Source organism: Protopterus annectens, chromosome 2.part0, assembly GCF_019279795.1.
Source record: "Protopterus annectens isolate FY-2018-M chromosome 2.part0, PAN1.0, whole genome shotgun sequence".
Taxonomy (NCBI): domain Eukaryota; kingdom Metazoa; phylum Chordata; order Ceratodontiformes; family Protopteridae; genus Protopterus; species Protopterus annectens.
The window spans coordinates 831,404,389-831,425,825 of record NC_056728.1 but is presented as its reverse complement, the minus strand read 5'-3'; the positions used below and the strand labels follow the sequence as shown (position 1 = coordinate 831,425,825).

The 21,437-nt window shown below is 40.7% G+C and overlaps 1 protein-coding gene across 2 annotated transcripts in view; it reads right to left on the bottom strand.

Annotated features, from left to right (window-relative positions):
* CDC37L1 (cell division cycle 37 like 1) overlaps window positions 1–21,437 on the bottom strand; it is a 684,318-nt gene that overhangs the window by 329,083 nt on the left and 333,798 nt on the right. For both annotated transcript variants that reach the window (XM_044061102.1, XM_044061103.1), the window contains exon 5: window positions 18,932–19,054. In XM_044061102.1, coding sequence (XP_043917037.1) covers window positions 18,932–19,054 — 123 coding nt within the window. The remainder of the gene's footprint in view (window positions 1–18,931; window positions 19,055–21,437) is intronic.

Genomic DNA, 21,437 nt, shown 5'->3' with positions numbered 1-21,437 from the left:
CAACCGAGGCCCGAAACAGATGACGAAGCTTCTCCTAAACAAGTCGCCGGTCCTCAGTGAGGTGCTTTCGCAGCCCCTGACGCCCGCTACTTTAGAGTCGCAGGCCACTACAGACTCCTACGTGGAGTCGGCCAGGCCGCTGGAAACTCAAGGTATTGGAGCCTCGGAGATAATTCCCTCAGATAGGTCTGGAGCCGCTGAGCAGGCATCGGCTTCTGAGGGTGTTCTATGGCTGCTTTATGGGGTATATGTAGACTTGGTGCATGTGGTCAAGCATTTATAGGCTACATTTTATTACAGACAAAGGTGCCAGACCCTGATTCCCCATCCACTGGTCCAAGTCATTTGAAATGGGTTAAGGAAGGGTTCTGCTCGACATGGATGGGAAGTTTGTTCCAAACAATGAGTAGTCTCTCTGAGACACATGCCTGTGCCTCCTGCATTTTCTTTTTATGCTGCAGATGAGGTTTAGGTCCCTACAACAGGTAATCCTGATGCTGTTTCCTTAGTGAATATGTAAAAGGTCCATCAAAGTGGGATCAGTTGATGCCTTGTAGGTTAGTCATAGATCACCTCTCAGCAGCCTGAAGGATATAGAGTACAGGGACAGGGCTTTGACTTTGTTTGCTTAGCACATGTTTACCCCTGTACTCCTTTTGCGAAGACCCTCTGTGGATGCTCCAACGGTTGCACCTGCCAGGTCAGGCACACATTAAAGGGGGTACTGTACTCAAAGAATGGTCTGACAATGGCAGAACAGAACAAGGACATCCTTGGACCTAAATGCCAAAGCTTTTCTTACAAGTTGTGCAACACAGAATGCTTTCCATACCACCATAGACATATGACAGTCTATGGCTAGGCTGCTGTCTACATATGTTCCCTGCTCTTGGACCACTGGGTCTTCCTTTAGGGTTATGTCAATGTGCTAGCTTCCAGTGATAGCCATATTCCCAAAGGATAGTATTATACATTTCCTGACATGGACTTTCAGAATATGGTTCAGGAACCAGTTATTTGTCTGTTAGGCTTTCTTGGAGTGTATTTGCTTCATGGGGTATTCTATGACTCCATGCAGTTTGCAACAGCTTAAAAACTTGGTCAGCCTAAGACCCTTGAAGATGGCCTTTACCTCACTGAAATAGATACCAAAAAGGAGCAGGCCAACCACAGATCCCTGAGGGACTCTACTAGTGAATGGCTTCACTGTGGAGATAATAGTCCCCTATTCTAACTTTTTGGGTCATATCTGTGAGCGAGCCAGCTGGCTATCAGGTGTCTGATACACGGGGTTTATACCAAACTCCACAAGTTTGTCAACAATGCCAGAGTGCAGTACTGTGTTGAAAGCTTTAGCCAAGTCAAGGTAGGCAGTATGCATAGTTTTCCCCTCATCCATTGCTTTGATGACTTTCTTGAAGAAGCCAGCAACTTGAAATGGCATGACCTGCTCTTAATGAAACCAAACTGTGTTGGATCCAGTGAGTGAATGCTTCCTATCATCATCATCAGCCCCCTTTTCCCCCCATTTTCTACATGGGGTCAGGGAGTCATGCTAACTTGTTGCCATCGCTCTTGATTCAATGCCACACTCCTGCCGTCTTCGACACTCATGTCTGACTGTCTCAGATCTTTGACACAATCCATCCACCTCTTTGCTGGATGTCCATTTCCTCTTACCTTCTCTGTCTGTCCCAAATCTTCACCATATTGTCTTCTGCTTTTCTGCACGTGTCCAAACCACCGCAATCTGTTATCTTTAATCTTTTCTGCAATTGCAGCTACTTTGGCTTCGGCTCTTATGTCCTCACTTCTTCTGTCCCTCAGAGTGCAACCTACCACCCTTCTCAGGCACTTAATTTCCAACACCTCTAGCTTTTTCACCTGGTCTGCCTTTACTGCCCAGGTTTTTGTACCATATAGTACTGGCTGGACCACTGTCTTGTACATCTTACTTTTCAGCTTCTTTGACATTCTTCTGTCATAGACTACAACTGACACTCTATGCCAGTTAGCTGCAGCCCTTCTGATTCTAGCTTCCCTTCTCCTCAACCACCCCTCCAAGATACTTGAAGCTGTTTACCTGTTCCACTATCCTCCCTTCTATCTCTATTCTCAGCTTATTCTGATTTTCTCCAGTTTGCTGCCATTACCACCGTCTTATCTGTGCTTAGTTTCATCCCATATGCCCTCAAGTTTACATTCCATTGCTCTATACTTTGCTAGAGTTCTTGCTCAGAGTCTGCCTGTAATACCACATCAACTGCATACAGCAATTTTTGATCTGTCCCCTCCAACTTGTTTGCTAATTTAGTCCATCACCAGTATGAACAGCGGTGAGCTCAGAGCTGAACCCTGATATACAACCACTCTCACTGGGAACCCCTCTGTGAGGCCAAACACTGTTCGTTCTTGAGTCATTTGGTTCTTGTATATAGCCTGCACTAATTCTACCAATGCTTCTGGGACTTCATACCACTGCAGTACTGCCCAGATCGGCTTTCTTGGGACCTGGAATATGCTTTCTCCAAGTCTAGGAATGCCCAATTTGACTCTTTCCTCATCTCTAGCGTCTTCTCAACTATCTGTCTCACTGCAAACATCAGGTCAGTTGTGCTGCATCCTGATCTAAATCCAAACTGCTTATCTACAATAAAAAGATCCAACGTATCACTGAAGACTTGACCACACAAAATTTATTCAAAAAATAAACGTAAAGCGCTTTTCGTCGCTCAAACATTGAGCGACGTAAAGAGCTTTACGTTTATTTTTTGAATAAATTTTGTGTGGTCAAGTCTTCAGTGATACGTTGGATCTTTTTATTGTGGATTTGGTTTGTTTTAGTACTTAGTTTGTCTCCCAAACTGCTTATCTCCCATCTTACATTCTACTACTCTGCGTATCCGTTTATCAATCACCCTCTCTAGAACTTTAATGCAAAGTGTTAGGAGTCTGATTCCTCTGTAGTGCCCACAGTTGTGGCTGTCCCCTTTGTTTCTGTATACTTGCACAGATATGCTTACTCTCCAGTCATTTGGGATACGCCTTTTTTTCCACACTGCAATGAGTATCCTCAGGAGCCATTTCCTCCCTATCTCATCCAGCATCTTTATCACATCTGCTGTGACCTCATCAGAGCCCGCTGCTTTCCCTGACTTCATTTTCCTTAGTGCTGTTCTTACTTCTACTAGAGTAGGCTGCTCTTCTTTCACTGTAGGCTTCTGTGGGGTTTTCTTCATTCAGAACCTGCTGGAAATACTCCTTCCATCTTCCTTTGATGCCCTGTGGACTGGTGAGCAGGTTGTTGCTGGCATCCCTTATGAAGGGTGTCTGACTATCTTCTTTATCTTTCTGTCTTTCTCTTGCAACCTGATATAGTTTATTTGTACCACCTACTGAGTCGCTTTCCAGAAGCTGGTGGAGTGCCTCTGATGCCCTACACTTTGCTATTGCAACTACTTTCTTAGCTTCGTTTGCCAACCAATATTCCTTCCTAGCCTGGTCGGTCTTTTCTATCTCCCACTTTTTCCTGCAGTCCTTTCTTTTGACAACTTTCTGGACTTATGCATTTCATCACCAGCTTTCCTTATGTACCTTATTTCTATACCTGACTCTGCCACATCTTTTCTGTAGTCCTCACACATGCTGTTTTGAAGCGATGCCATTCTTATTCAACTCCATCTATTTCCTCCTCTTCTTGGGCTGCTAGAGCCCTGTGCAATTCCTTGAACTGTTGTATTTTCTCTCCAGTCAACTACAAGGTCTTCAGCCTGGTCTCAGTTGACCTTAGAGCTTTCTATTACCACTGCTTGCAGCTAATTGTGACAACCAGTGGCTTGTGCCACAGACTGACTTTCACTGGGGATGACTTTGCAATCACTGATTCTTCCCGAGTGCCTTTTCCTTACTAGGAGGAAGTCTACCAGAGTTGCATGTTGACCACTCTTGTATGTGATCTTGTGACTGTCTCTCTTTCTGAACCATGTATTGGCTACTATCAAGCCATTTGCTAGGCAGAAGTCTAGAATGGCCTCTCCTTTATTCCTGTTTCCCCACCCATGTGGACCCAGGCAGTCCTCGTATCCTGTTCTGTCTGTCCCGATATGTGCATTCAAGTCAGCCATTATCAACACCAATTCAGTGTTCCACTTTATCTAGCAGGTCCTGCAACTGCTGTGTTAATGTGCACTTTTCCACAATATCACAACCCTGCTGTGGGACATATGCTGAAATTATGAATACTGCCCTGTCATTACACTAGAGTCGGATACTAATTCTGATGATATCATTCACTGCCTTCTGAAGCTTCTCTCTCACCACAATTCCCACGCCATTTCTAGCCTGTCCCCCTACTAAGCAGTAGATTCTGGATCCCACGCCAAGTGGCTTTGCTGCACTGCTCTCCCATCTTGTCTCTTGGATACATAGGATGTCCAGCCACCACCTTATCATCATGTCATCCACTTCCAAGTTGCGTCCCGTCAGTGAACCCACATTAAGTGTAGCAATTGTTTGTTCATGTTTGGCAGGTTGATTGGTTCTACGTCTAGCTTTCACTCAACAGAGCTATCCCAGGTAAACCAGGCTGGGAAACTAGACACCATCCAGCCAGCAGCGCATTGACCCGAGGCTGCTGGGCTTTATGTTGGGCACACACTGGCCAATAGGAGTACATACACCCCTCCCACCGTTAGCATGGGTCCCTGTCGTGCGTCAGAATATGCCAGGTCCTCAACGCACTTATCACCAGTAACTACCCATGCTCATTTGTTGACGAGTCAACATGACAGAAATAACCAAGAATGCTTCCTATATCACTGTTTTTAGGTCAATGACCTTGCATGTGAAACTAATCAGACGTATGGGTCTGTAGTTACCAAAATCTGTAGATGGCCTGCCCTTGTGCAGAGGAATGACAACGGCAATCCTTCACTCACTTGGTACAAAACCTGTCTAGAGGCTATGGTTATGCAGTAATTCTAGTGGTCCTGATAAGTATTACTTCATGCTATTAAGGAGGCATCCTGGAATATAATTAGGGCCCACTGATGCAGTATTTTTAACCTTGGGGAGTGCATTGACACAATCTGCTCCTAAGTGACAATTGGAGGAGGTATGGCTGAGGGCATTTCCTAGGGTCTATATTATGAATTTGAAACTCCAAATACCCAAACAACACAACATCAACACAAAGATCGAAGTAGCAAAACTACGAACGGCCACTTCAGAAATTTTTTTTCCCAGGGGAAAAAAAATTGCTTGGCTGTCCTTGGGAATATGTCCTTTTCTCCTTTTCTCCACTGTAGAGGAATCTCCGAGTTGGTATATTTAATTAAGAGGGGGATGTGGGGGGGTGGCAAAGCCCCCCCACTTTTGTAGGGTTTGACAGTTTATTTTGGATGGCTGAGTGATTTCCCCCCCCTCCTGGGAAAAACTTTGTTGAAGTGACCACTCGTAGTTTTGCTACTTTGATCTTTGTGTGCTGGTGTTGCAGTGTTCGGCTACTTTGAGTTTCAAATTTGTAATACAGACCTCATTTTCTATGGGGTGTCCAGAGGGACAGGTGGTAATACTGGAGCTAATCTTGTCAGCCTGTGGATTTGCCACATTTCCTATGGGGTGTCCGAAGGGACAGGTGGCAATACTGGAGCCAACCTAGTCAGTCAGTGGATTTGCTATATCATCTGTTTTAGTACAGGTGGCTCTGTTTACAATTAGCTCAGAACATTGTTGTGTATTGCATTTGAGGTTGCAGACATAGTTGAAGAAAGCCTTGTGAAGATCATTGGCCTGGGAGGCTACTTTTACCTCAAAATTAGGGGGCTAATCAAGTATACCAAAGCTATGTTGCGTATTTAGACTGAAGACAGAGTTTCTACCTTGGAGGCACTGCACTTCCAAAATTTTGCCCCGATTTTCTTTCTTTTGTTCTACAGTCAACTGATTTTTGGATTCCACTAAGGGGCTTGTTTTCTGAGTTTGCCATATGCTTTTTCCAGGTGTGTACAACTGTCTCAGTGCAGCTATTAACACAACTTACAGGGTATCCATGAACAGCTCTACCTAGGCAGTGGTGTTCTCTTGGTTTGGAGGTGCCTGAAATTTAGCTAGGGTGTCACTTAACAGGAATCTCACCTTAGAATCAAAACATACCATGTTTGCCAGAGTTCCAGATTATTTTTATTTCAAAGGAAACCACTTTATGGTCTGACCTGCTAGTAAGGACATTACACTTGGGGGAAGGGGCAGAATTCTCTAGGGTTTTTGGGTTAACAAAGTTCAGGAATATCTGAATCTACATGTTTGTAGTTGTGTACGACTCCCACTTTATAGTAGGGTAGTTAAAGTCACCCTTGAATATGATGTTGAGTCGAATGTGAGAGTGTCTCCAGTACATTCAAGTAAGAAGCATTCAAAGAATTTTTAAACTCAGAAAAAGGGAGGTTAAACATTAACTTCTGCAAATTCTCAAAAAAGATAATATTAAAAACTTTAGTATACAAAGTTTAACTTTCAAGATTTTGAACTGCCAAAGTACTAAAAGAATTTATTTTCTTCCTCAATTTAAAACTTGCCCATTTTTATCAAAAGGAGTATGGCTGGCAACCACAAACTGTCAGCAGAAACTGTTTTAGATCAAGAAATCACAGTTGAGTTTGCTTTAGAATTAGAAAGCAAATACTTAGGAGTTTGGAAGTCTGACAGGTTATTTAGCATACCTCAAAAGACAAGAGAATGACTATCAGGTGAACTAGAAGCAGTCACAAAAACATTTGCTAAAGCAGGTGGCAACTCCAATTCTAGGCATATCCAACAATAAAAACGTCCAAAAACTAATAGGCACAAGACAAGACGAGCGTACACTGCAAAGTCCAACAAGGTTTAATAGCCGAGTAAAACAAGCTTACAGCAACCAGAAGTTCGGTGCACACTCCGGTAACTGCCAAGCAATAAAAAGTTAAAAACGATCTGGCTGCACAGAATCCAAGTCACAAAGTGTAAAACGCTTTTCGTTAGGAAACACTTCTCCTAACTTCTTCACACAATATAGCTCAGAAAGAAAAAAAAAAAGTTTAAGTACTATCCTAGTGACTCATACTTGTTAATACAATTAAGCACAGTCACATAATTTAAAGGTATAATCCTAAAATACTGAAGTCAAACTGTTTTTGTTAAGCCATTAGGTAAAATGAGTGCCTTAGTTTTATAAAAAAAAACAAAGTTCTGTTGTCTTGTAATGAAACATGTAGTAAATTAAATAGTATTAATTAAAATCGTAGTTAGTTCACTTTACTTATAGCTAATGTTCAGGGACCCGTGGAAGTAGTAATCTTTTCATAAAAAACTGTGTTGTGCAATGTTTCTTTTAACCTATAAAATGTGGGTGTAACTTAGCAATTATAACCTCCCGAGGCTAATGAGCATCTATTATTTAACCATCCAACAAAAATAATGTAGTACAGCTACTATCTCTTAAGGCTCTTTAATTTTAGCACACATAGAATAGAAGTCATTTCATTCAAGCCCGGTGGAAAGCATGCATTGAGTCTAAGCTGCCACAAAAGTTCCAATTTCTCCAACATAAGTGTAGACGCCTCTCCTCTACTATTCATCTCAATTGAGTTGATGGCCTTAAATTTGAAACTGTGGTTAGGGATTTCAATGCAGTGTCTAGCTAGTGGGCTCTCCATTTTCCTTTTGTTAATGTAATAAACATGTTCGTAAATCCTCTCCTTAAACTTACAGTCAGTCTTGCCTATATAAAAACTAGGGCAGCACTGACATAATGCTACATAGACTAAGGCTTTGGAGTTACAGTTAAACTTGTTCTTCAGGAAATAGTCTTGCCCCCTAATAATGAATTTTGACCCTGTAGCAATATGTCGACACTGGTTACATAGCTCACATATAAATGTCCCTGGGGTGCCTCTAAAAGTGCTGTTACTACTTTCAGTAAGTTTTTTTAGGTTCCTTCCTTTTTTCCAGGTGACCAGCGGTTTGTCTCCCAACTTTCCTTGTATATCCCTATCGGACAGTAACAACTGCCAGTTTTTGCCAGTATTGTGATCAGGGCTTCATAATCTAAAGAGAATGTAGTCACGAATCTCAAACAATTTTGCTCCCTTTGTGGTCCAATACTATTCCTAACTACGGTGTTACTCAGTTCTATCTCTACTGTGACGTTGGTTTCCAAAGTGTGAGCTGCTGTCCATCCTTGGGAGAGGATGGGTCTGAAGTGGCCAGAGGCCCTTTTACTACTCACCTCCCTTATAAGGTCATCAATCAACTTAATGGGGTACCCCTCTTTTGAGGACAATGGACTTCAAAAGTTCACATTCCTCAAAGTGGTCATCCTCCGTAGTCATCCTGACCTCTTGTACCAGTTGGCCCTTCACTACACTCCTCTTCTGGTGCAGCAGGTGAAAACTAGTGTAATGTAAGAATGAGTTAGAGTAAGTACTCTTTCGGAAAATCCTTGCTAAATATTTTTTCTGGGCTCTATCTTTAGTTAGTTCAACATTCAAGAAGCTCATAGAATCTATGTGGAAGTTACTAGTAAACCTGAGAAAGGTGGTGGACCTATTAAACTGCTCCAGAATTTCAGCAGCTAGTTTAACGCCCCCTTTAATAATCATAAAAATGTCTAAAAAGTGGGTGTAATAATAAATACACTCATTCAGTCCAGGGTTATCAAAAATGGTGTCTTTTTCCCCATTTGGCCATGACTAAATTGGCGAAACTAGCTCCACAAGGGGAGCCCATAGATACACCAATCTGCTGTCTGAAAATTTTTTTTTCAAAGGTAATATAGTTATTGGACAGTGTTATACCTAGCAATACCTCCACCAGTCTCAGTTCTGAATGTTCTGCCCCTTTAAATCTCATATGGTCGATAACCAATTCTGTTCCCAAGATTTGTGGGATCACAGTGTATAGATTGCAAACATCCACTGTTAAAAAAACAAAAGTGCTCATTAAAAGCTAGAGAGTTAATACTCATCAAAAATGTCCAAGAGTCTTTGCAAATCTGAGGTTCCAGGGTCACAAATCTCTTCAGAATGTCATCTATCACCTTAGCACGAGAATAGATGATTGTCGAGCGTCCACTAAGGGGCGCATAAGTGGATCTCCTTGATTCTCCTGGATTTTAGGTATTCCAAAAAGTACAGGTAGTCTAGGTGATAGTACTGACAAATAGTTAAACATGTCAAGGTCGATGAGTGAGTCAATGAACATATCATTCAGGAACATTCTGATACGGTTGTATGCTATGTTCAGTTCGTTCAGGCTCACTTTAATATATGCGTTACTTTCAAGTATCTTCCCCATTCTTTCCTTGTAGACCATTTTGTGCATAATGACCAGTCCACCCCCTTTGTCAGGTTTCATTAGGCGGACTGGTAAAAGTCTAAAGTTGCTTACAGCTTTTCTTTCATTCTTGTTCAAGTTGGTCCTTAATTCAGACTTGTGTTGACGGTTAATAAAAGCCCTAAAGTCCATTTTGCACATTCTTTCAAATAGTAAAATGGACGGGTGTAAAGGGGGATTAAACGTACTAGAAATACGCAAGTTTGGGTTCCCATTGTAGTTCCAGTTACCCAACATTAATTGTAAATTGAGTTTTCTAGTGTAAAGTTTAAAGTCAAGTAATAAGGACCCTAAATCAGTAGCATGAGTTGGAATGAATGTACGTCCTTTTGCGAAAATGTAAACTAATAGAGGGTCGATAGTGTATTCAGTAAAGTTGTAAATTTTAAAATCTCTGCTTTTATTCATTACAACTTTACAAGAGGGGTTGTTTGAACTGGCCCTTTGGTGAAAGGTCACCTCTTGTTCCTGTTGTTGTTGTTCCTCCTTGTGTTGCATTTCCCCTGCTGCTTGGGGGTAGATTTGTTCTCCCCCTGCCCCCGATGGTTCATGGAGTTTTTCGGAACATTATTTGCACTCACGCCTGCCATCTGAAAATTGTTGTCATCATCCTGGTCTGTGAAGTAGTTGTTTTGGTGGGCTTCATTCTCATTTAGTGCCCCTCGGTTTCTAGATCCTGGTAAACCCTCATTTTGATTGCCGTTACTATTACCAGATGTGCCCCTTGTGGTAAACCTCTAGGGGCATTCCATATTTGTGATGGGGGCGGGTCTGGGTAAGCTGTTCCATTTGTCCCTCCGGTCTCTGTTAATTTTCCTGATTTTAGAGTCCCTAGTTTTTGACAGTAAGTTATTAATACTGGTAAAAAGTCCTGTTGTATTCAAAATGATATCTTTGGAAGTCAAGGTCCCTTTTAATTTCTTCGTCGAGTGTAGTAACTTCACTAGATAATTCATTAATGTGCACCTGATAATGCTTGGACATAATCTTCAATAATTCTAACCAGAGTGTTGAAAATGTCACTAGTTCCATGTGAAAGGCAGAATCTTTAACTAGTCTTGTAGGATACTGCCAAAAATGCAAGCCTTTCGGCACAATCTTCTCTTTAAGACATTCACTAAAGTAGTTCATTTCTAGTTGTAGTTTTTTTTATTTTAACAAGTTTAAAAATCAAACAGTTTTAGTTTTTCCACAATACTCACACTCAGCAGTCGCTGGTTGTCCCACTAAGTTGTCGGCAGTGTTGTCAACAAGTAGTTTAGGCTCATCCCTGAGCCATGAATTTAAGTCCGGGACTCCAATAAGCCCTGGTGTAGTGTGCCCTGCCGCGTCGGCAGGTATTCTGGGTTGAATTATTGCTTGGCAGTTACTGGAGTGTGCACCGGACTACTGACTGCTGTAAGCTTGTTTTACTCGGCTATTAAACCTTGTTGGACTTTGCACTGTACGCTCGTCTTGTGCATATCCAACAATAACAAATACCTTTTATGTGCCACAGAAATTTGTCTTTCACCTTAAATCTCATAAAAAACCTTGAGGGGGGACTGTAAACTATAATCTCATCATAGTTTTTATATATCTATATACACATAACGCACACGTATATGTATGTATGTGTGTGTGTGCGTGCGTGCATATATATATGGGTGTCTACTTTGATTCACTCTAAACTCATTTCACCGAATTTCAAAACACTCGCACCAAATCGCTAAAACCTCAAATAACTGAAAACTCATTTCACTGAATGTAAGTACTGTTGGGCAAACAAAATGTATATATTTTCCTCAATGTAGTGCGATCCTGGAGTTAGTATACATAGTTGGGGGGGGGGGCACATCCCCCCCACCTACTTTGGTTTTATATTGTTAACTTCCAGTGAAGTGAGATTCATAAATATAAAAGCTGAGTAGCATACAGACACACATTATATGTGTGTGTGTACATATATATATATATATATATATATATATGTGTGTGTGTGTGTGTGTGTGTATATATATATATATATATATATATATATATATATATATATATATATATAAAAAAATATACATATATAATACACACACACATCTATAGATATATATCTAATCTAGAAATCTCTCTCTCTCTCTATATATATATATATATATATATATATATATATATATATATATACATACACACACACACACACACACATACACATACATACATAAATATACATATACATACATATATATATATATATATATATATATATATATATATATATATACAGATATATATATATATATATATATATAGAGGTAAGTACTAGGCTATCTGCCCGAGGGCATTTATAAGCCTAGTCAGAATGTGTTGGCTTTCGCCACCCCCGTAGATTAGTTTCCTGTGCCTCTGTCCAGCAGAGCCATTAGTTCCCTGTGCCTCTGTGCAGCAGAGCCACTGCAGTGATCCCCAGGGTAAATTTTCTGTTTCCCATCCACTTGTCAAGGTTTCTCGTGAGGAGCTCTGCCTAATGTAGACTGGAATCCTGTTCCAAAGCATGGGGAGCCTCTGGGAAAGGAATCTATCCCTCCAGCACGTCCCATTTACCATTGTGGTGATGTTTAGATCCCTAGAGCATGTGGCCCTTGGGGATTTGTTTTGTTTTTTAGGTGGAGCATGTCCATCAAATCTGGGTTGGACATGGCCTTGTATGTCAGGCAGAGATCACCTCTGAGTAAGCGGTATGCAACCGAGTACAGCTGGAATTTCTTCAGTCGGGCTGCATTGGGCATCTGTTTGAGGCCAGTAATCCTCTTGATGAGGTACTTCGGTACTCTTTCCAGCTGTTGCAGGTGTCTTGTAAGGAATATCCCAAATGGGGCATTGCACTCTATGATGGGTCTGATGAGTAGAGGGGCACAACAACCTCTTTTGTTCTAGATGTGCCTTTTGTGATTAGGTGGGCCACATAGAAGGATTTTCTAACCACACTGGCAATATGATAATCAAAGGAAAGATTACTATCTACTGTCCCCAGTTCCCTTATTACATTTTCTGTATTTAGAGGACTACCACACGCATGTGGTAGTTCACGGGTACTTTGTTTTTTCTGAAGGGGATGACAATGCACTTTTTGGCATTTAGCTTGAGGCCATGATTTTGACACCAGGTATCTGTCTCAGTGAGACCCTTCTGGAGGATGTCTCTATCAGCCGGAGAGTCAATTATGGCCCCCAGTTAACAGCTGTCTGTGAACTTGGTCAGCCACAGTCCTCCTGTGCTTGCCTGTACCTCTGAGAAGTATATACTGAACAAAAGGGGTCCCAGGACTGAGCCCTGGGGACACCACTTGTAACCGGTTTAGAGTCGGACCTAGAGCCTGCAACTCTCACCATGTGGGTTCTATCTGTGAGCCAATTGGCAACCCATCTTGCGACGTACGGGTTTATGTTCAGGCTGGTGAGCTTGTCTATAATATCAGAATGGGGAATGGCGTCAAAAGCCTTTGTGAGGTCTAGGTAGGCTGTGTGGACCTCCTTTCCCCCATCTAAAGCCTTGGTAACCATCTCAAAAGAAGTCCACCAGGTTTACGAGGCATGATCTGCCCTTAACAAAGTCAAACTGGGTAGGGTCCAATGTTTGGAGGTTCCCAGTGTCTCTGTTAATGAGTTCCATGATGATGCGCTCCATAGCCTTGCAGACCAGGCTAGCCAAGCTTAGAGGGCGATAGTTCCTGGGGTCTGCTGTGGCTCCACCTTTGTGGAGCGGTACAGCTGTAGCTGTGCGACACTCTATGGGTACATAGCCTGTAGAGAGGCTGAGTTTGAACAGTGTGTTTAGGTGAGGGGTTAGTTCATTTTGGAGCTCGTGTAAGACACAGCCTGGGACATCATCCAATCCCATTGAAGCTGTATTTTTGGCTTTGGATAGGGATGTTTTAACCTATGTGTTAGTGATTGCCGGGGATCTACATTCTTCTGGTATGGTTATGGGCCCTTTGGGGGGTGAAGTTTGCACTAAACCGGTCTGCCAGAATGTTGGCAATATCAGTCGTTTCAGTGTATTTTGTGCCATCCTGCACTAACTCGGAGCAGATCTGAGAGTTTCCAGTTACGTTCTTGACATAGCTAAAGAATGCTTTGCGGTTATCTTTGGAGTCCTTGGCAATTTTTCTTTCAAAGCTAGCCTTAGATGATTTTATGAGGGATCATAGTTTCTTACTGATACTGATCAGGGATGTCTTTCCTTCTTGGGATTTTACTCTTTTCTGTACTAGTTTCCTCCTTCTATTGTATAGCTTGTTTATATATATTCATATATATATATATATATATATATATATATATATATATATATATATATATACACACACACATATATATATATATATATATATATATATATATATATATATATGTACACACACACACACACACACACACACACACACACACACACACACACACACACACACACACATATGGGTCTACTTCAAAACATCTAAAACCCACACCATCTAATTTCATAATATCGAGACCAGAACATCTAAAACCCATAACAAAATTTCATAACATCGAAAATGTGCATCAGAACATTGATCACTAAAAATCACATTAAAATAACATCTCTCCACATATACCACCACCAAACTACCAAACACACTTGTTACTACTTTTCTGCAGGGAGGCAAGCCCCCCTGCACCCCCCATGTGTGGGGCTCCGCACTGTACACCCCCCATAATTTAAATATACCAACTCCGAGATCGCACTACAGTGGGAAAAATGAATTTCCTAACCCCACTGCATCACAATCAGCATAAAGAATGTACACATAATGTCTATATCACTTACCTGTATGACCCAAAAAAACACATACAGAATGGCAAAATAAACACTATATAAAAAGAGTATCAATTCCCACACTATACAAATAACTATAGAAATGAAAACTGCAACATCTCATAGTGATACCACAAGATTAACCGATTAAACTCTTAACATTTACATATGTGCTGATATACTACTGCACATTATACATTTTAGATGTTATGAAATTCGATGTTATGGGTTTTAGATGTTTTGAAGGGGACCTATATATATATATATATATATTATATATATATATATATATATATATATATATATATATATATATATATGATACCGATACAAACAGTGGAAAGTTTTCCCCAATACGGGACTTATCTGCCCAGCACTGAAGGATGTTTAACTGACTCTCAGTTCCAAGCGGCCCACCAAAGGAATGCTATTGGGTGGCAAAAAAAACTGAGGTAACTTGTGCTCCAAATATCTCAATATGGAGCACCTTTTGAGCTCCAGCCAGTTGGTGCACATGATGCCCTTAAAGAGGGAGCTTAATAAAACCCGTCATGTCCAAGTATGAAGGTAAAATAGCTACCCAAGTCCAAGACAATCACAAGGCATTTTTTAGTTATGTCTGTAATCTCAAAAGCACAATGTAGCAATGCACTGAGAGCTGACTATGAATTATGTTACCTACACAGAGTCTAAGACCCAGCAAACCAACTGACCAATAAATTAAGCAGTAACTTTATTCCTTTCTCCCTTCCATCTATCCCTCAAGTATATACCTGAAACTGGCTTGCCTCAGGCTATCACACAAGATGAAGTCCTAAAAGTGCTATCAAAAGCTAAAACTACTGCATAGATGAGTCCTGACAATATCTCTGGATGCATCTGAAATAGAATGAAGTACGATTTAGCCACAACCCTGACAACACTCCTCAATCTCTCCCTCCATACAGGTTTTTTACCAAACAAATGCTGAACAGCTACAGTCATTCCCTGCATAAGAGTGGGCCTTTCACAAACCCAGGCAATTACAGACAAGTAAGTCTGACCAACCTCATATGCAAAGCCATGGAAAGACTTATAATGGAATTAATCAATAAGGGCACAGGGAACCTCCTAAGAATGAACCAGTCTCAGTGTGGATTCGTCAAGGGCAGGTCATGCTTACTCAATTCTTTTGAAAGTGTCAAAGCAATGGATGAAGTCAAAATGGTACACACTGCATACCTTGACCTGGCCAAAGCTTTTGATCTGATTCCTTACTCAGGCACAGGAGAAAAGCTAAATAAACTGGGAATAAACCTAATGGATCACCCACTGGGTAACAGACAGAACTCAGATAATCAAAATAGGGAAAGTTACATCCACAGAGACAGCAGTCACCAGTGACGTCACCCAGGGATCTGTGATGGAGCCTCCCCTGTTTGGAGTCTAGTTTTCTGAAGTAAAAGCCAATGCCAAAGAACTCTGGCTGACTCAGTTTGCAGACGACTGCAAGCTAGGAGCAGTCACTGAATCCCCAAATAACTAATCCATCCTGCAGGAAGATCAGTCTCAAATAAGTAACTAGTGCCAAAATCATGGACAAACTAAATGCCAAAAAATGCATTATTGTATCCTTTAGGAAGAGGCCTACCCCAAGGAACTACCACATTAAAAATACACCCCTCACAGCTGACCCAGCTGTTCGGGATTTGGGAATTTATGTGGACAGTGACTTAACTTTTGACTAACATGTGCTCATTTCATAGCTTATAAAAATGCCCCCTTCGGTAGGTATCTGTCCAGACACATGCAACAACTGGAACACACACACAGACACCTTACTAAAAGGATACAAGACCTAAACATGTCCTACATGGATGGAATCAAAGCCCTATCACTATACACGGTATCCCACAGACTGCTAAGAGATGACTTGACTCTGGCATACCAGGCATCCTCTGAACCACTACTGATGGATTTACTGCACATCAGCAAGTCAAATGGCATGAGAAATACTCAGTCTAGGGATCTAAACCTCTTCTGCAACATCAACAGAATGTTTGAAGGGACAGCTATATCTCGCAAAGGAAACTGCTGCTGTAGAACAGTCACCATCCACATAAATTTCATCCCTTTCTACATTAAAGTGCCACTTAGACCTATGGCTGGGAAACAGAAAATTTACCCTAGGATTAATTATTATTAATATTAATGGACAGAGGCAGCTCCTAAATGCTGTATGATCCCAGTTATTTTCATTAGTGTAATATATAATTATTGACCATGAGATGGGTAAGGACAATCTATAAAACAAGTGGTTATTCTGAGCATGAAAAGGGAAGTTGGCTAGGCTTCAAAATAGCCAATAAGGGCAGCTAGCCTAGTACTTAACAGTAATGCCCCTGCACTGACCCAGTAATCAAGGAGCCTCAATCCTCATCACTGGCAACAGTGAGGGACATGCACAATGGAGAATTACAAGTACACATACAGTAAAGTGCACTTTCCCTTAAGAGCACAGAGAGATCACAGTCAGTCTGGGGCTGGTTTCTCCCTCTTTCTCCAGGACACCAATAAGACTCCTCTCTGGCACAGCTACAGGCTTAATATCTCAGCTAATGGGTCAAGCCAAGACCACCAGCACCCTCTCTGTCCAACGAGTGCTTTGTGTCCCTGCCTACGTAGCTGACACACACACACTTTGAGATTTGATTTATATACAAACACACAGACACTCCTGGGGAAAGCTGGCAAAGGTTTACTAGATATGCCCCCTTCTGCCTAGACTATAAGGTAGTTAACACTGCCACCAACCCCTAATTATCAGCTACTATAAGGTCTTTACAAACGGTGATCAATCCTACTGTGTAATGTTACTATTAATCCAAATGGTAGTCTGACCAAGAGCAAGGCTACTGAATTGGCCTGTACAGTGTCACCAAATACATATGCAAGTACTCTATGAGCTTAAATATGTCTTACAAATATCAGCCACAAAGATAGGTTTAAACATATTTAATAATAAATAATAAAATACAAGGCAATTCTCAATAACTCACAGTGACTTCAGAGTTCAGAATCACAGGAAATATTTTAAAACATTGCAGGACAGTCTCACATAAATATACAAAACACCTAAACTAATCTTTACTATATTCCTATCTATCTCTAAAAGAGATACCATGCCCTAAGTCTTACTTACAGACAACACACAGGCAGAAGTGCAGATGATGGATGTTTCCAGGTCAAAGACAAAATACAAAATGCCCATTCTCTCTCAGAGTGTTCTTAAATTCATAATAAACATTACTGCTGTGTTAACTTGGATGACATCACTCTGTCACCTGACTTCAGTTCCCAGGCTAAGCAGATACTAGCAGAATTTTAACATCTGTGTAATAAGTACATATCTCTCAGAAGTTTGCAGAACATGGGAGTCGTAAAACAATAAAACACTTTCACATTTTAAACATATTAAATACTTCTCTCCAAGACAACAGAAAAAAACTTCTAGACATCCTGTCTTCTTGCTGCACTGAAACTAACTTTTATAGCACATTGTAAAGCACTTCATTTCAACTTATTTTCTTGAAGTTTTGTATGTTAATCTTCTATGTTCCAGCAGGGTATGCTGTGGTTACACTTTTGAAGTTCAGTACATAACATACAGTTCTGTATAAATCATATTAATATTCACAAATGACATAGAATTATTTACAAAATTCCAGCTAGCTGGACTGACAGTGTCACAATTACCTATGAACTTATTATTCTATTAATCTTTTAAAAGACTTCTGGTCATGAGACTTAGAACCAATATTGCTTTGGATATTACAGCAATAATCCATAAGGTGATGTGGTGAACATAAAAAAATACAACTGCTTGAAGCACAGACCAAACTTACACCCTTGATCTTTCGAAGCTCATTACTAAATGACTGTAATGATCAAAATATTTTAGGTTTGTCTCTTGGACGGATTCAAATTAAAACAATTAACGTCACAGTAGACTCCAAATGAAATAAGTACATTTAATGGATAAAATAAAGCACTTTTGATCCAGTATAAACCTGAACTTCTTCAGATAAAAAACAAGTACAAATTAGAGTTTTAAATACCCCTCCCAGTTCTCCCATGTGATTGTGCAGTAGCAAGCTCTTAAAGGATCTGTACATGCATATGCCAATTAACTTAGAAGCTGAAAGCATTAATTGCTGCTTAAAGGTGTAAACACGTGATTGGGAAATGGAGGACTGTTTTACTTCTTTTGATGACTTGAGGACAAAACAACAAGACTTTACGCCAACAAACACAATGAATTTGTTGCATCTTTTCTTTACTCCTACTTCACATTTGTGGCTTTAACTGCAATTTAATAGGTCATCTGAAGGATAGCATCCCCACCACTCCCAGCGACTAACATTTCACTCAGTATTAGATGACTGGCGTAGAAATAGAACTCACAGCCTCTTCATCTTCATTCAAAGAAGGTTAGCATGCAGCCTGCTGAGGCATTGGTCTGTGCTACAGGAGCAAAGATGGAGAGGCACGGAATGTAAATGAGTTGGCTCATTAAATTCAATTAAGTGAGACACATTTACTGTAAGTCTCCTAAACTAGGTCAAGATACTTTCACCTCTCAGGAAAAGACATTACACCTTTAGGTCTTAAACTTTGATTTGTACAGTCCAAAGTGTCTGAGAGGCATATGATAATGTAAAATAAATTGCTCTATGAAACAAATTGTGCAGACAAAGGTCTTTCTGCGTCTTACTTTGGCCTTCTGGAAGAATGTTCTGAAGCAACTCCTTGGGCTCTCACCACAACTTCTGGCCATTTCGATAATTAACTGCATTACTATCACCTGGTGAGCGACATGATTCATCAGTGCTGTCTTCTGTAAATAAAAGAACATATGCTATAACCAAAAAAAATGTAGCCTGACACCAGGATATACTAGTAGTACTTTTGTTAAATTCCTTTAAGCCTGTGGCATCCAAGCATCACAAACTGCCAACATGAGATGAGAGGAATGAGCAAGACTCACTAAAATCTGACTGGTAAGACAAGACTGATAATTTACTTTTTTGCTTACATTTTTTAACCAGGGTAGAATATTGGCCTCTTTGGATCATTTACAAGTTCAGCCTGGGATCTTGAAATACAAAAAAACAAAAATACAATAAAAGTAGAGAAAATAAAATAGTGTGACAAAAAGTTAAGAATCACTAAACAATAAACATGGGGAAGTAAACAAGAAATTTGTTATTAAGAGAGAGTATGTAGAAAAGCAAAGAGATACCAAGAGAATGCAAGAGACTGCTCTCTGAGCTACATAAGACAGCAAGAGTCTCTCAAAGTAAAAGACAATGCCTAGCACACAAGTGACTGGTGGACAACAGTGCTGCTATAACACAAAAAATGTAAAAGGATGTTTAGGTGCCAAAATCTGGATATTGTACAGTTGTGCCCACTTACCATAACTGTAGATGTTACAGTACACCAGTATTGCAGTACTAATTGGCATAGTCTTTATATCACCCCTAGCTGGCGGTCATCCAACAACAGACATCTGGATGTCAGTGTCTAAGAAGGGAATCGGTCGGTGTCATCATCAGGTGTTTCTAAGCAGTGAACATGCAGTCTGATGCCCAATGGCAGCACAACCTCCCCAGTTATCTGAAATTAAGTGAAAAGGAAGAAAATCATAGCAAGCAGAGAGGGGGGTTGAAGGAAATAAGATCACTATCTGCAGACAACTCCTCTACCCCCCTGTACCTAGCAAGGGGGAGACAAGAGGTCAGCAGATAGAGGGTTGGAGGGTGGGAATATGTACTGCAACACTGATCTACTTTTACATCTACAATTATGGTTCATAGACTAGGCTTTTAATTACCCAGATTTGACCTGATTTTTGATTCCCAAGAGCTAGAAGATTGCTTAAGTTTGTGCCTATGCTTTGAATATAATACAGACTGCCCCTGTTCCTAAGGGACATGGACACCATCCCAGGAGTGAATTTACAATTCCCCATCCATCGATTCAAAAGGTTCCTATTAGATGACCGAAGATGCATTATATCGAATGCATCTTGGTCGAACTTAAAACAAAAAGGCAAAATAGCGAAGCGGCTTTTAAGCAAATTCTTTCCCAGGTTAAGAATTTGCTTGGCCGCTTCCGATACTTTGCCGTTTTCGGCACTGCAGTGCAATCTCGGAGTTGGTATATTTAAGTAGGGAGTGTGTGGGGGGTACAGCCCCCCACTTTGTGTATTATTTCAAGTTTAGCTTTCTTTTTTTTTTTTTTTGGAACAGAGATTTTTTTTCCCTTGGAAAAAAAAAATCGCTGTTCTGAGCTTTCGAGATTGTAAGCTTTTGCTTACATGGGTTCGATTATTCATCGTTCGCGTTTTTAAGCGTTTGAGGATATAATATAGACCCAATTCAAACTGTGTTTGAAGAGGGTCAAGGAAGGGCTCTGCTTTAAGTGACTAGGAAGCCTGTTCCAGAGAAGGGGTAATTGTTGAGACATCTGCCTCCGTAGAATGTTTTGTTCATGTCACAGACCATGTTTAGATCCTTGGATCAAGTAGTCCTCATGCAGTTTGTCTTGCAAATGTTTAACAGTTCCATCAGGGCTAGATGTGAGAGTGCCTTGTAGGTTAGGCATAGATCACCCTTTAATTGTTGGTAGAAGACAGAGTAAAGGGATAGGGCTTTTAGTCAACCTGCATAGCACATGTTGTGTTGTTTACACAATGTGTTTTTTTTTTTTTTTTTTTTTTTTAATGAACCTCCAAAGCCATTTTGGTTGTTGCAAGTCCCTGGTCAAATACATGCAAAAAGGTGAACTGTACCTCGATAATTGGTCTGATGTAGGTAAAGTACAGTGGGACTACAACTTCCTTGGATCTGGATACCATGCCTTCACTTATAAGCTGGGCCTAACAGAAGGACTTCCTCACCACTGTGGACACCGGGTGGTCAAAGTTCAGGCTACTATTTATCTGTATGCCTAGATCTCTCATCTCTGTATCCACTCTTAGGGGTGTGAAATTCATGTTGTAGTTTACAGGTGTATTTGACTTCTCAAAGTGTAAAATTATGCATTTTTTTGCATTTAGTTTTAGCCCATGGTTACGGCACCAATCATTTGTCTGAGTCAGACCCTTCTGAAGGATATCTTCATTGTTGGCGGATTTGATGACTGCCTCCAACTTGCACTTTTCAGCAAATTAACACAGCCGAAGGCTTTCTACATTAGCCAAAAAACAACAAAGA